The sequence below is a fragment of the Fukomys damarensis genome, unplaced genomic scaffold (assembly GCF_012274545.1).
Source record: "Fukomys damarensis isolate Sample0158 unplaced genomic scaffold, DMR_v1.0_HiC HiC_scaffold_23, whole genome shotgun sequence".
Lineage (NCBI taxonomy): Eukaryota > Metazoa > Chordata > Mammalia > Rodentia > Bathyergidae > Fukomys > Fukomys damarensis.
Genome location: NW_022900935.1, coordinates 37,181,496 through 37,197,117, shown reverse-complemented (window position 1 = coordinate 37,197,117; position 15,622 = coordinate 37,181,496). Strand labels below are relative to the sequence as shown.

General features: G+C 40.9%; 1 protein-coding gene across 1 annotated transcript in view; it reads right to left on the bottom strand.

The window, feature by feature from the left end:
- The window catches only part of LOC104859960 (cytochrome P450 2J2), a 40,024-nt gene extending 24,402 nt beyond the window's left edge, over window positions 1–15,622 (bottom strand). The window contains exons 1-4 of the mRNA XM_010620866.2: window positions 15,309–15,622; window positions 2,345–2,507; window positions 1,150–1,299; window positions 390–550 (exon numbers count right to left, since the gene is read on the bottom strand). Coding sequence (XP_010619168.1) covers window positions 390–550; window positions 1,150–1,299; window positions 2,345–2,507; window positions 15,309–15,593 — 759 coding nt within the window. The 5' untranslated portion in view covers window positions 15,594–15,622. The remainder of the gene's footprint in view (window positions 1–389; window positions 551–1,149; window positions 1,300–2,344; window positions 2,508–15,308) is intronic.

Genomic DNA, 15,622 nt, shown 5'->3' with positions numbered 1-15,622 from the left:
AGAGAGAGAGAGAGAGAGAGAGAGAGAGAGAGAGAGAGAGAGAGAGAGAGAGAGAGAGAGGCATAAATAAAGGGTGAGAAAGAGAGGAAGAAAGAAAGAAAGAGAAGGAAAATACTAGAATTGGGTTGGAGCATGTAGCTTAGATTTAAATTGACTGCCCACCGTGCCTGAGACCCTGGGTTCAATGAGAAGTACTAACAGAAAAACAAAGAAATGGATAAAAAAGTAAAACAAAATTAAGCAAAATTTTTATAAATACTTTTGATTAACTTCAATATTAAATTGTTATACTTTTGGTTCAAAGAGCTAGAAAATCAACAAGAAGTCCCCATTTGAGTCTGACATCAGCCCAATATTCCTGAGCAAGATGCAGGAAGAGAAGTGCTTACTTGGCACATAGGAGTCATTTCCAAATGTGTAACCTTGTCCAGTAACCTCAGCAGCTCCTGAAACTCCGCATCCTGGTAGTCAAAGCGCTCCCCAAAGATGACGGAGCAAATTATATTGGAAACAGCATTGTTGATCTTGAAGTGTGGGTTGAAAGGCTCTCCTGGAGGTGGATGAAGGAAGAGAGGAATACTTCCAACAACCACTGGTTTCTCTCTCTATATATATTTTTTTCCTCATTGAGTTTATTGGTACATTTTACAGTATACAGTACAGTTACATTCATTATTGGGATCTTGTACCTTTACATGACAAGTCTTGGTTCTCATTTTTTCCCCTTGTCTTATATTTTTATACCAAGTCTGCTCTATATAACTAGTAGAGAACCATATTTGAAGCTCTAAACACAGCATTTAAGATATAGTAAAGACTCCTTCAGTGTTTTGGTAAGTGAATTTATGATCACTGTTTAAATTTGGTAACATGTTTAATGCATGTCTAAGTGTGTCTTTCTTGAGCATAGCTTCACTGGAAGTTGTGCACTTTGCTAACTGAGGGCCTAGCATAGTGCTGGGCATAGAGATTACATTTAGGCTCTTAACTATATGATCAGGCTGGGGATTTGCTCAGTGGTGCCACTGCCTGCCTCACAAGTGGAAGGTTCCGAGTTCGATCCCTGGTACCCTCCTCTGCACAAAATAAGTATCTGATCAATGACTGTATGAGTCTCAACTTTCCATACCTAAACTATGAAATGCTCACCTTTCTCCTCTGCTATGACCTCAGCAAGGTGGTGGGCTTCTTCCTGGATGCGTTCCTCTATGGTCTTCTTTCCTAAACCGAAGTTCCTTAGTGTGGTCAGGGTGAATCTTCTTTGTTCCTTCCATATTTGGCCATTGGACCCCATTAGTCCTGCAGAAATGGAAGTCAATAGGACTCTCTTCTGATGCCATTATGCAAATAACTGGTAACTGTATGGACATGTGCAGCAGACACAAAGGAGGGGGAGCATGAATATCCTTGGAATTGGAGCAAAGATTTAGCTCAGTGGTGCTGCCGCCTGCCTTGCACTCCTTTACAATGTTTGCACATTTTTTAATTTACCAAGTTCCTTGTACTTTTTCTCATCTCATGGAATCTTCATATTATATTCTCTTTGACTGAATAGTGTTTTTCACTTTATTAAATAAATTCTTTACTCATATCAACTTTCCCTGAATTCCAGAACTACATTAGGTTTTCCCAATAAATGACTCATGGACTTCCCTGTTTTTTATTATTGCAGCTGATGGATGCTGTGCTTCTCTCTGGACAGCATGACAGTCACATAGGACATGCATCAGATCAAATCTTCTCATTCTTTGATCATTTATTCCTAGCACTGGGCTTTTCATGGCAGTAAATGCCTGTACAATTAGTTCATGAACTATTTCAAAGAGGAATTGGAAGCTTCTGGAAAAGAGGCTTAGATAGTTTAATAGATTGAGGTTTTTATTTAAAATTTTAAAAATGTGTTTGCTTAATGATGATTTTAATTATCCATGCCAGCTTGTTCTAATGTGGATTAAAAGGTGTTTGATACACTGTGTGATAGGGCCTTAAAGAATGAGAATAAAAGACTAGAAGGAATGACTGAAGCAGTCACATCAAATTTTCTAAGGTAAGAGGTTCCAAATGGGGGAAACAGAAAGACACCAGGCACTGCCTCCTCCTCTGCAGTGAACACCTAATACAGTCACTCTATTATCCAGGCACACAGGCTCCTGTGGGTTATGTGGATTTTTCCAGATCTCCATCAAAGTTGATGCTCTTTAGTCATGGAGGAGGTGCTCCAATCTGATAGATAAAATTTCATTAACTGCTTTGTTTGGGCGAGTCTAGGAGAATTATAGACACAGAGACACTTTTACCATACCATGCACATCTCAAGCACACTTACCATGATCAAGAAACTTACCCTTTTTACCAAACACACGTTTTCGAATAGGGGTTAATGGTCGGTTCATAAAGTTCTGGTCCATGTAGGTAAGGACTTCTTTGATTAGGGGCAGTCCAGTTACAAGCACTGCAGATGTGTAAGCCAAGTCCATACCAACAAGGTTACCATAGTTCTTCACATGCTGAAACACAGTGAAACAGTCACAGTGAAACATGGATGTGTTTCTTTGCCCAGGGATGGAGGACAAATAAGTCAAAAGAGCTTGTCTTGAAGAGACTCTGGGTCTTTGTGAGGAGCGGGCTGCAACTTAGCCCTGAGGGACATGTTTCTGAATTATTTCTCTCCTCTCAATCTAGTCAAATTCAACACACTTTATGAAGGAAGTTTCTTTAAAACTGTTTCATATGTTCAACCTCTGAATTGAGTGAGCATCTACCCTAGAGGAGGCGTCAGGATACAACTGCATAAAATGCAGTGTCTCTTACCGGACACATCCTAGAATCTAGTGAAGAAAAATCATTCAGCACACCTGGCCTGCTGAAGAAGGTTGAGATGTGTTTATTCCAAGTCTGTGTAGCAAGGGCGGACTTCTTAGTGAAACCACATAACTATTCAACCTTGTAAGAAGACCCCCTTTCCCATGACATGCCATGGGACAGCAATCATTGTCACAGACAGCCACATTCCCAGGGTGCCACGTCAGGCGCCTCTCTGGACTTAGTTCCTTCTTTCATCAGCACATTATAGTAGTAAGGATGTTCTTTTTTTTTCAGGAAAAAACTGGCTTGTAGTTGAAGCAATATACACACAGTGACAAAACTATTGAGTGAGGCAATTTTCTTCTGCTAAGACAGAGGGATAAAGATGTGAACTTGAGATGGCAAATTTTCAGTTTTACCCAACACCCTGTGCTTACAGAAACACAGAAAGTGAACTCAAACCTCGCACTGCTCTTTTGAACTAGAGTCCTGTGTTAATCTTTTTCCATCTCTAGCACAGTCTGTTCTGACTCAGTATAAGAGAAAGCCAAGTAGTACATTTGTTCAAAGAAATGCCAAGAAAATTTATTTCATCTCCATGAGTACCAAGAACATCTTTTTCAAACTTACAATAGGGATTTCTTAAATAATTTGGAATATTCAACTATGATTTTTTGGAACAACTCAAATCTCATATTATTGTTACATGATGCCTAACGTGATATACAGAGACAGCTTGCACTTGCAATGGAACAGCATTCCATTACCTCTCACTGATATCAACTGCAGCATTCCATCTCTATGAGTTATCTGTCCATGTAATTTTGTAGTTTGACAGATGGGCCAAAATCTTTTATGATATTATTAACAATGTAACAGTACTGATGTCAAATGGCCTCTTATATTCCCTAGCATTGATTCTAACTATTCTCAAATTCACTCAAGATGTTTGTTGTTTGTGGTGGTGCTTTTTAAAAATTTTTTTAGTCAATTCTTCCACATGAATTAAATGACTCCAAGGGAATCTGAGAAAAATTCCTTAGGCAGGATATAATTTTCAAAGTACATGATCAAACAGAACCTTAACAAAGCAGAAAGGATTAAAAATAATGCAACTCAGAATAGGACCACAGGCTTATAAACAGACATGAATCTTAAAATATAAAAATAATTCATGAGGTATTATAAAAAGCAAGCAAAAGTAACATGAAACATTTCTGGTGGGAAGGAAAATTCAAAACATATCATTAAGTGTTTACAAATAAAGTTCATCAAAATGAAGGATTAGAATGATCAAAAATGAGAGTGTTTACTTGTCATGGAAGGAATTGGTAAGCGGCATGCAGAGAAGTGCAGAATGGAAGTAAAATAAGAAAAAAAGTTTATTCTATCAAGAAATGTAGATCACACCTAACAGCAGTGCCAGGATCAACCACACACTGGGTTACAATTTCTTCTCTTATAGGGTTTCATAGCCTTGATCTCCTCCAGGTGGTTACATTTCATTCTTACAGTTCACATTGCTGATATACAAATCATGGCCATAAGAGAGTTAAATTTCAAGCCAGATGTAGTACTTCTTTGTTATTAGGGGAGTTTACCTTTAAGATTCATCTAGCTATCTACTTTAGCCCAGGGGAATGGGGCATTCCTGGTCAGGAAAGCAAAGTTAGCAGAGGTTCTTTTCATCTTGCCCTTTACAATCATGTGGATTTTGGGAGCCAGGGGGTCTTGATGTGCCCTGTTATCTCAGGATGAGACCAGATGTGTCACTCAGTTACTGCCTCTGGTGTCTGTTGATTCTGAACTAAACAAAGGAAACTGCTCTTAGGGATGGAAGAAGTCATTCTACATTGTGACATTTTATAGGTTTTTGCTATTTATAAGAGTATTCTCTATCATACTGAGACAAGACATTGAACCCAGTTGACAGAGGAGGACACAGGAGAGAGGTTTCACTTAGACTAAGTTGTAAAACTTAAGAACCAGCTAAACAAGTGAAGAGAGGCAAAGGAAAGACTGTAACAATTCACATATGCACTAGCACTAGCTGAAGAAGTTGTTGCCCTCAATTTTCCAGAGAACTGAGTGTGTCCATTTGTGTGTGTGTGTGTGTGTGTGTGTGTGTGTGTGTAAGAACCTAATGTACACCCTATTTCTGCATATCTCTTAGGTTTAACATCTTCAATTTTTATGATGTATTTTATTTATTTATTTTTGTACTGTGGGTCAAATTCTGGCCCTTGCGCTTGTGAGGCAGGCAGCAGAACCATTGAGCCAAATCCATGGCCTTTTATGACTTATTTTAAAAAATCAACTTGAGGAGGCCCACCCCATAGTATCAGTAAATGCGTGCATATCCCTGGGAGCATACGTGAGGACCAGAGAATTGTAGATGCAGGCAGACCCCAGCCAAGGCCCCACCCCAACCACAGAGGCTGGGGCACACAGGCCCAAGCCAAAGGCCTGCCCAGAAAAGAACCACATAGGTGCACAAGCTTCAGCCAGAGACCTCCCCCATAGCATCAGTAAGTGTGCATAGATCCTGATAAGCAGCAGTGTGGACCACAGGAAGGCAGCTGCAGGCTTATCCCAGCCACAGGCAACAGCCAAGGGCCTGCCTGGAAAAGAGCTGCACAGACACATAAGCAAAAGCCAGAAACTTGCCCTAACACCATTGATAAGTGCATGGTGACCTTAGTGAGAAGCCTTCTCAGACAACAGGAACGGAGGTGCACAGCCCTTAGCTAAAGACCCTCCCAGACAACAGGTACATAGGGGCCCCAGCCAGAGGCACACCTAGGTGACTTCCAAAGTGTGTACAGGCCCAAACCAGAAGCCTGCCAAGACAACAGGTCAGCTCAGGGATCCAGAAGGCCACCATTTTGAACCCAGAAATTGGTGACCTGGTGAGCAGCAGAGAAAAGGCTACACAGTGGCTTGCTGAGAATTGAAGACCATTGGGTGAGGAAAAAGTCTCCTCAACAAAGGCACAGCAGGCTGCATCTGTTCAAATTAGAAGGCAGGTAAACAAGTCTCAAAACCAGACTTCCAGATCACCTCAGGCAACCCCAAAGGGAATTAAGATGGAACAATCTGATACTCAACAACCTGGATTCCCTGAACTGGCAAAGAAAGAGGGTCTGGGAAAAATGAAATCAGAAATAATTTCCCAGATAGCAGCACAGATTGTGTCCATAGTGCAAGACATGATCAATAAATCTAGAGTGGACACAGATAAAAAAAATAGAGGAGACAAGAAACATCATGGAATCCCAACATAGGAAACAAATATAATCCATAAAACAGATGTAAACAGATTTCCAGGAGATTTAAAACTCCATTAAAAATTTACACAGCAGAATGAGACAATGCAAGAACAGAATTCCAGACATAGAAGACAGGATTGCAATTAGTGACCAGGAAGAGAAAAATTTCTTAAAAATAGGAACCATGAAAAATCAATCAAGCAGATGCTAGTGATGCAAAGAAGAATAACATAAGACTGATTGGAGTCAATGAAGAAAAAGGAGAGAGTACCGACAACATAAAAAAAATTATTCATAGAAGTAATGGCAGAAAACTTCCCAAGTAGGGGAAAACAACTTGACACAGAGATAAGTGAGGCATACAGGACTCCAACTAGCCATGATCTAAAGAAATCTACACATAGGCATATAGTGGTTAAGAGCCCAGAAACCCAACAGAAGAACAAAATTCTACAAGCCATTAGAGAAAAGAAATAAATCTCATAGAAAACAATGCCCATCAGAGTCACAGAAGACTTCTCAACTCAAATCCTCAAGGCAAGAAGAGCTTGGGGTGATATGTTTCAAGCTCTAGAAAACAGCATCCAACCTAGATTGATGTACCCTTCAAAACTATCTTTCAAAATGGACAGAGAAGCAAGGTACTTTCACGACCAAGAGTACCCGAGGAACTTCATGAATACCAAACCAGCTCTCCAAAAATTTAAACAATATCCTAGGAAAAGACAATGAGGATCACAACCACAGGAAGCCCAACAGAATGAATCCATGAGGCACAACAAGAAATTAAACAAAGGGGAGAATCCAACAAAAAGCAAAGTTATGACAAGACTAAGTCAATACATACCAGTTATAACCATCAATGTTAATGGTCTCAATTCACCAATCAAAAAATGTAATGGTAGAATGGGTCAAGAAGCAAGATCCAACAATATGCTGTGAACAAGAAACACACTGAATTAAAAAAGAGACTCAGAGACCGAAAGTGAATGGGTGGAAAAACAGTACTCCATGTAACAGGAGCCCCCCCAAAAGTAGGAGTAGCTATCCTCTTTGCAGATCAAGTGGATTTCAATCTAACACTGGTTGAGAGAGACAAAGAAGGACACTACGTCCTTGTAAAGGAAACAATCCAAGAGGAAGAGATGACAATCATAAAAATCATAAATATATGTGCTCCAAATACTACTGTGCCCAAGTATATAAAACAAATACTAACAGACATAAAAAATCATATAAGCACTAATACAATAGTAGTGGGGGACCTCAATACCACAAATAGATAGATCAACTAGACAGAAAATAAACAATACAATACTAGAATTCAATCAAACTCTTGAACAACTGAAGTTAACAGATATTTACAGAGTGTTCTGCCCCACAGAATCAGAATACACATTCTTTTCACCTGCCCATGTATCATGCTCCAAAATAGACCATATACTTTCACATAGAACATGTTTAAGTAAGTGCAAAGGAAAGGAAATTATGCCCTGTGTATTAGCAGTGAAATTGGAGATTAGCAGTAAAAGAAACTGCAAGAATTTCATAAACACATGGAAATTGAACAACACACTTCTGAACAACCAATGGGTCACAGTGGAAATTAAAGAAGAAACAGACAGCTCCTACAATTAAATGACAATGACAATACAACATATCAGAATAGGTGGGAAACAATGAAAGCAGTCTTATGAGGGAAATTCATAGCAGTGAATGCTCATATTAGGAAAACAGAGCAAGCTCATTCAAACACTCTGAGCTGAACCTCAAACTTCTAGAAAAAGAAGAGCAGGACAAATCCAAACCTCACAAAGAGAGGAAATAATAAACATCAGAGCAGAAATCAGTGCAGTGGAGACTAAGAGAATGATACAAAAAATCAGCAAAGCCAAGAGTTGGTGCTTCAAATGAACAAATAAAATTGACAAACCTTTAGCCAACCTTAACAAAAAAGGAAAGAAAAGGCCCAAATCCATGCAATTAGGGAAGGGTGAAATTACAATGGATCCAGCAAAATGCCAGAGGATCATCAATACCTACTTTGAGAACCTACATGCCAATAAGATGGAAAACACAGAAGAAATGGACAGATTCCTAGATAAGCATGAATTACCAAGGTTGAAAAAAGATGACCTAAAAATTCTCAACAACCCAGTATCAATCAATGAAAATGAAAACATAATTTAAAACTCACCAACTAAGAAAAACCTAGGTTCTTATGACTTCACTTCAGAATTCTAAAAGACATTTAGAGTGGAACTACTGTCACTATTGTTTATACTCTTCAATGAATTTGAAAGGGGACCAGTACTCCCACATTCATTACTGGAAGCAAGCATCAACTTGATCTCCAAAGCAGAAAAGATCCAAGAACAAAAGAGAACTACAGGCCAATCTCACTAATTAACATAGATGTGAAAATCCTCAATAAGATACTGGCAAATAGAATTCAGAAGATCATCAAGAAGTTCATACACCTTGACCAAGTGGGATTGCTCCCAGGCATGCAGGGATGGTTCAACATGTACAAATCAATAAATGTAATACACTATATTAAGAGAGCCAAGGACAAAAACCATATGATCATCTCAATAGATACAAAAAAAAGCATTTGACAAAATCCAACATACATTTATGATAAAAACCCTACAAAAATTAGAATAGACAATCTCTACCTCAACCTGATAAAAGCCAGCTGTGAAAAACAAACAGCCAATATCATGTTAAATGGTCAAAAACTTAAATCCTTCACACTAAAATCATGAACAAGACAAAGATGCCCACTATCATCACTCCTGTTCAATATACTTTTGGAAATGTTAGCCACAGCAATTAAATAAGAGAAAAAAATAAAAGGATTAATGATAGGAAATGAAGAAGTCAAACTGACATTATTTGCAGATGATATGCTGTGTAGAAAATCCCGGGAACTCCACCAAAAGTCTACCAAACTTGATTACCAAATTCAGTCAAGTAGCTGGATACAAGGTCAACACACAAAAATCAATAGATTTCCTGCATACGAACAACAGACTCACTAAGAGAGAAATTGGGCAAACAATTCCTTTCATAATAGCATCCAAAAAAATGAAATACTTAGGAATCAACCTAACAAGAGGAATCAAAGACCTCTATTCTAAAAACCAGAGCACTCTGAAAAGAAAAGATGAAAGAGGATATCAGAAAATGGAAAGACATCCCTTGCTCCTGGGTAGGAAGAACCAACGTAGTGAAAATGGTCATACTTCAAAACTGCTATACAGATCCAATGCAATCCCAATTGAAATTACAGCAGCATGCTTTACTGCAACTTGAGAAAACAACAAAAAATTCATTTGGAACAAGAAAAGACTTACAATAGAAAAATCAATTTTGTACAATAAAGACAAGGTAGTGGGTATAGAATTCCTGACTTGAAACTATACTACAAAGCTACTGTGATAAAAATTGCATGGCAATGGCCAAGGAGCAGACCTAAGGAGCAGGGGAACAGATTAGAAGATGTAGAAACAACTCCAGAAACACTCCACCATCTCATCCTTGACAAAGAAACCAAACACCCTCATTGGAGGAAAGACAGCCTCTTTAATAAATGGTGCTGGAAAAACTGGGTTTCAACTTGCCTGAGATGAAAACTAGACCTATATCTTCCACCATACACTAAGCTAAAATGGAAATGGATTAAAGATTTAAATATTAAAGTAGAAACACTAAACCAGCTGGAAGAGAGGTTAGGTATTCTCTTGAAGAAACTGGTGTAGGAAAGGATTTTATGAACAAAACCTCAGTTACCCACGAACTAGCACAAAGTATCAACAAATGGAATGCTTTCTTATTAAAAAGCTCCTGCACAGCAAGAGAATCCACCAGCAGTGTGAAGACACAACTCACAATGTGGGAAACATTTTGATCAGCTGTTCCTCAGACAAAGGTCTACTATGTAGAATATGTAAAGAATTTTAAAAAATCAGACCTTCCCAATTCAAAGACCCAATCCAAAAATGGGCATCTAAGATGAACAGTCATTTCTCAGACAAAGAAGCACAAATAGCAAATAAATATATGAAAGAAATGTTCAATATCACTGGTCATTCGAGAGATGCAAATGAAAACAATGTTGAAACTTCACCTCACCCCAGAAAGAATGGCTGCTGTCATGAAACCCAACAGTAACTAATGCTGGCGGGGCTGTGGCAAAGAGGAGCCCTGCTCCACTGCTGGTGGGAGTGTAGACTGGTGCCACCACTGTGGAAGATACATCTGTGGAGATAACTCGAAGAACTATGACTGGAAATTCCATTTGACCCAGCTATTCCCCTGCTGGGTATCTTCCCAAAGAATGAAAAGTATCATACCACAGTTTTTATGTGCACCCATGTCCATAGCAGCATTATTTTTAATAGCTAAAACTTGGAAGCAGCCCAACTGCCCATCAACTGGTGACTGGATAAAGAAAATGTGTTTTTTTAAAAAAAAAATAGTGTGGAGTACTACTCAGCCATAAAAATGGGAGCTTAGAGACAGTTATTGTTATTGAATACCCACTGAGGCAACACTCTCAAGTAAAATAAGTAGTACAGACATGTGTACATAGTGAATATTTTCTCTAGTGTGAGAAACTGACAGCGTAAAGAAGGACTAAGGGATATAACAAATAGTGTGCAATAGGAAGTAAACGGGCAAAGGGAAGGTAGCAGAAAGGAATGAAGAGAATGTAATTAATATGAGAAAATGAAACAATGGAAACAAAGTCTTTGTCAACAGGGAGGGGGGAGGGGTTGAAGGGAGGGCAGGGGAAAGGGGAAAAACAAAAATTAAGGTAGATTATTAAAGGTGTGAATTTCCAATGATGAATGTCATTATACTGTATACCTAAATGTACCAATAAAATTAATTATAAAATATCAACTAAATATATTTCAAATATGTTTGTATGAGGTGTTCATTTTTTTCGTCTGGACCATAAAATTTATATAAAAACTAAAAGCTATAATTTAAGGTTGATTCTATGCAAATTGGAAACATCCGTACCAAAGTCCTACAGCACTGCCAGTGTGTGTGGTGTGGCACAAGGAGAGATGAGATTCTCCATCCCTTGCTGAATTGGAAATTGTATTGCAAATGTTGTGATAATGTGTGTTATTTTATAGCTACAATCATTTTTATACAGTTAACATAATTTTATATAGTAAAATAAATTCTATATAGTTAAAGACAAAAAGGATGTAAATAAAAATAAAGTTGTGTATTTCTTAACTATTTCAGTCACGAAATCTTTTGCAAATTGAGTCTGTGTCATGGACCACAGAACCATGTACACATGAATACAGCTGTGCACGTCTCTGCTCATCTCCTGTGGCCAACACTCCTGCTAAGCACAGTGATCTCAACTGAACTCCGTGTACAGAGGCTTCCCGTGAGAAACACTGCACGCAGAGCCGAAGACAGCATACGCTAGAATGCTGGTGTGGGGACATGAGGCTATCACAAGACATGGATTTCCACTGAAACATAAGACAACACTTTAAGGGAGAGGGGACTTTGCCCAGACCCGACATGAAGTCAGGATGCCAGCAAAAGACTTGTCCAGTGAAGGCCAAGTCACTGCAGACTGTGAGAGGAGCGCGTGCAGGTGCGAAGGCAGGAAACGGAGGGTGTTTGGGAACAAGTCACTGTCTCACTGGGGCAAAGTGTTCATTAAAGAGCTCTGCCCACGTCTGAGGTCCAAGCCAGTGCTGGGGGTGCAGCAAATGCCTACATTCAGGAGCTCACAATCTAATGGGACAGTACTGTAAATCAATAATTATTATTAACTTTCTGTCTTACACAGGGAAAATAGAAAGCATAGAACAGGACCAAGGTTGAGTGTAGATATGTGGAAAAAGTCTCCTCTCAGTTAGAGAGATGGGGAGCAAGATTCTCAGAGCAGTATCGAGACTGAAGACCCCATCATCACATGGAATATCTGTGCTTTGTTTTCCAATGAGAAGCCTGAAGTTATGTAAGCAGGAGAGGTGGCGCAATGTGAGCTGGACGGCCTGGACTTTGGAGTCACAGACATGTTAGAATCCAGGTTCTCCTCTTACTTTCTGTATGATTTCGGGGCAAATTATTTAACTTTTCAATATTGTCATTTACAATTAATAGACTAGAAGTTATTATTGCTTTCTATGTTTCAGATAAGACTGGTAAACATAATATTAACATTAATAATAAAAGTGTGATTATTGACATTTCAGAGAATGCAACACAAGAATGGTAATGACAGCCAGAAAAGAATGAAGAGGGAGAGAACAGTGTGGGCTAATGGAGCTCATGTGAAAACCAGTCAGATAAGTGATGCCTGGTGTTACACCAACGAATGGATTCCCGCAGGACACTTTCATAAGGTTTTGAAGAAAGGAGCAGTGTGGAATACATAGAAGTAAGAGTCCCCAGTGTGCTACCAATACCGGCAGTAACTTCATATTCAGGAGCTTATTTTAGTCTTTAAAGTCTATACAGCGGTGAGGTTGAACCATTTAGAGACCGAGTGCCCATGCTCATTCCAAAACACACTTATTCATCCCAAAGTGGGGACTCTGTAATTAAATCTGCAAGTTTGGCTGCTGGGACGATGCTGGCCTTGGCTCTCGTATTCCCAGAAAAGGCTTTGCTTGCCCAGTGTGGCACCTGTGCCTGGACTCACTGCCACTGCTGAACAGTATTCCTGAGAAAAAGAGGCACAGAGAGGTAGCACACAGCTAGCAGCTCAAGTTGGGGCTCTTTCTAACACACACAGTAGGCCTAACTCTTCAGTGAAACTATAAATTCATTTCCCTGTGTTCTTGGAGTGATGGAGCTGCCCAAATACCAACTGGGGATATGACTTCCTCACCAAAAATCCTGTTTCCCAGTCTCTCTAGATGTGTGCAAAAGCACCTGAGAAGTGCTGTGCGTGCATCTTGGGAGGCACAGCTTTATGAACGCTGCTTTCTCAACACCACCTGAGATAGGAGACAGGGTGGGGCTTAGGCTGCCTGGGGAGAGAGGCTTGGGGGATCCCAGGATAACTCAGCACTGACTCTCCAGACCCCATGATGACAGCTTCTCTTGGGTTGCCCAGGAGATGTGGACAGAATAAAAGAGATGGGAAACCACAGGAGCCCAGGATCACGACTCTTCACGGTCGCCCATTCTGTCTCCCAGACTGCCAGATGTACTTTGATTTCTCATTATCTCTTTTCCTCTATTGTGCAGTCCAAATTTGCTGTGCAGAGCTAGTTTCTCCCCCAGCCCCATTTCACATAAGTGTTGCCGCCATTTTGGCTCTCCCTGTTCAGTTCTCCGTGAAGCAGAGGACCTGGAGCCCCTTTACTTGGTGAGCCGTTTCTAAAGAGAGCTTCCCCGTCACACAGCCATTTCCATTTCCCCTTCCCGTGGGACCCGACCCCCACCTGACGATGCTGGTGTGAGACAGAAGCAGTAACTCAGGAGGAGCTGGAGTCTGGAGGGGGTGTGGACAGAGCCTCCCTATCCTGCGCTGCACGCTGTGTCCGAGCACTCTGTCGGTGAGAATCATCTTTCATTGTGTTTCAGGGTTTCATTCTTACAAGTGGCTTGATGAACAAGCTACTCATTAATTTATGCAACTTATGTACCATGTACCGCCTTTATTCTGATGAGTTCTTTTCTTCTGTTTAAGTAGTTCTTTTCTTCTGTCACCAGCCACATGGCTATGGTAAAAATTGTTTAGAAAATGGGGGAGAGAGAGCAGTGAAGCTGCCCCCCTGCCATGCAAACTGGCCGGTTTCCTCCCCTTACTCTCACCTTGTAGGATATAAAGTCTCACCCATGTGAAATGTCCCATTTTTCCTCCATTTGAACATTGCCAAACATTCCCTTAAAATCCAGGGGGCCAGGGTTTTAGCTTAGTGATTTCATCACCCACCTTACAAGAGCAAAGACCTGAGTTCGATCCCCAGTACCAAAAACAACAACAACAACAACAACAACCACAAAATCCAGGCAATGTCTTCCAATGTTGTACAGAAGATCACCCTCAAGGTTGCCCACAGACAGTGGTACCATCTCTTGACTCCCACTTGGTTTGAGTTTCTGCCACCTGTGTTATCATATGCTGTCCAGTGCTGGGCCTGGCACTGGTAGCACTTACAGGGACTTTGAAGAGACACGTCTATACAATAACTTGTAAGTCTGTTAGGCAATCTGAATTATTCTTTACTTCCAGAACTATCAGGTTGTATATTCGGAAAGGGTTACAAGCCAAGCAATGCTGAGGTCAAGGTTCTGTTTTCCAGCATCTACTAGAATAATCGGGGTGAATCACATGACTCTTTCTTCTTGGCAAGTTTCCTCAGGGGCACAATGGTCACGCCACCAGCTAAAACCTAACATAGAAGCTTCCCATGGAGACCGAATGGAAATGAGCCTAAAATCCTAATCCAAGGCTTAGCACACTCTTGTTGTTATTGTCTCCCCACTGCAAGAATAACACTGTAAGCATAACCTAATTATACCATTTATCTCAGGTTGTTTTACATAAAGATACAAAAACATCAGGCTTATATATAATAAAAATAATAAACTTTCATCAAAAAACTATCATTGAGTCAGGGATAAGATTCAAGACTCGTTTCATCATCCCTGTCTCATGGCAGTAGGCGCCCTCTCCAGCCACACCTGTCCTAGTAGCAAAACAGGGACACAGATGAATTGATCTCCAGTGGCTCCTGAAGGAATCAGAACCAGTGCATGGGAGGCACTGAGAGAAAGGGAGCTGAAGGATGGCTTTGGTGAGTGTGCTGCGGGGAGGGGACTGAGGTCAGGACTCAGGAAGCGTGTGCAGGGGGTTCCCTGGAGCAGGGTGAGCATTTAGGAGGCCCTATCTGTGTTTTGCATGCCTGGAGTAGAGCCTCTGAGAAGGGCAGTTCCACAGGTTTAAAGACAATATTGCAAAAGCAGACAAATAAGCGGATTCGTTTTCAATTTTTAACAAACTAAGATATGATGGAATGGCCTGAGAGGACTTAATACACGGAAAAAAGAAGCATTTAGCTGTATTGCAGCAGGAGAAAGAGACCGGTGAGGTCAGCCAGCCAAAGGGAAGAAGCAGTGGAAGGCAGGGTTCCTTCAGTTTCCCAGCTGCAGCCTGGGGGCCATACCAGTGTCCCCTGTCCTGGAGGCCAGGGTGGGGGTGAGGCCGCGGCCAACCTCCCTCCTTGCTCCTACCCGCTGAAGCGCCAGATCAGTCTTTTCAAAGTCCAGTTGGAAGAAGTTTCCCAGAAAAGGCAGGCGCCAGGGCCCAGGAGGGAAATTTTGGGGGCGCCTCCTTTTGAGGAAATCTGCAAAGAACAGGAAGACAGCAGCTCCCAGGAGAAGAGTTCTGAGGTGGAGCGCGCCCCAGAGGGCGGCCGCCAGGGAGTCCACCGCCGCCAACATGTGGAGGACCTGTGCTGGCTCTTCTGAGGACCTCAAAGAGGACTCCACTGGTCTGTCACTACCGCGGTGCTCCATACTGAGTTGTCCCTCTCCTTAACTTCCGC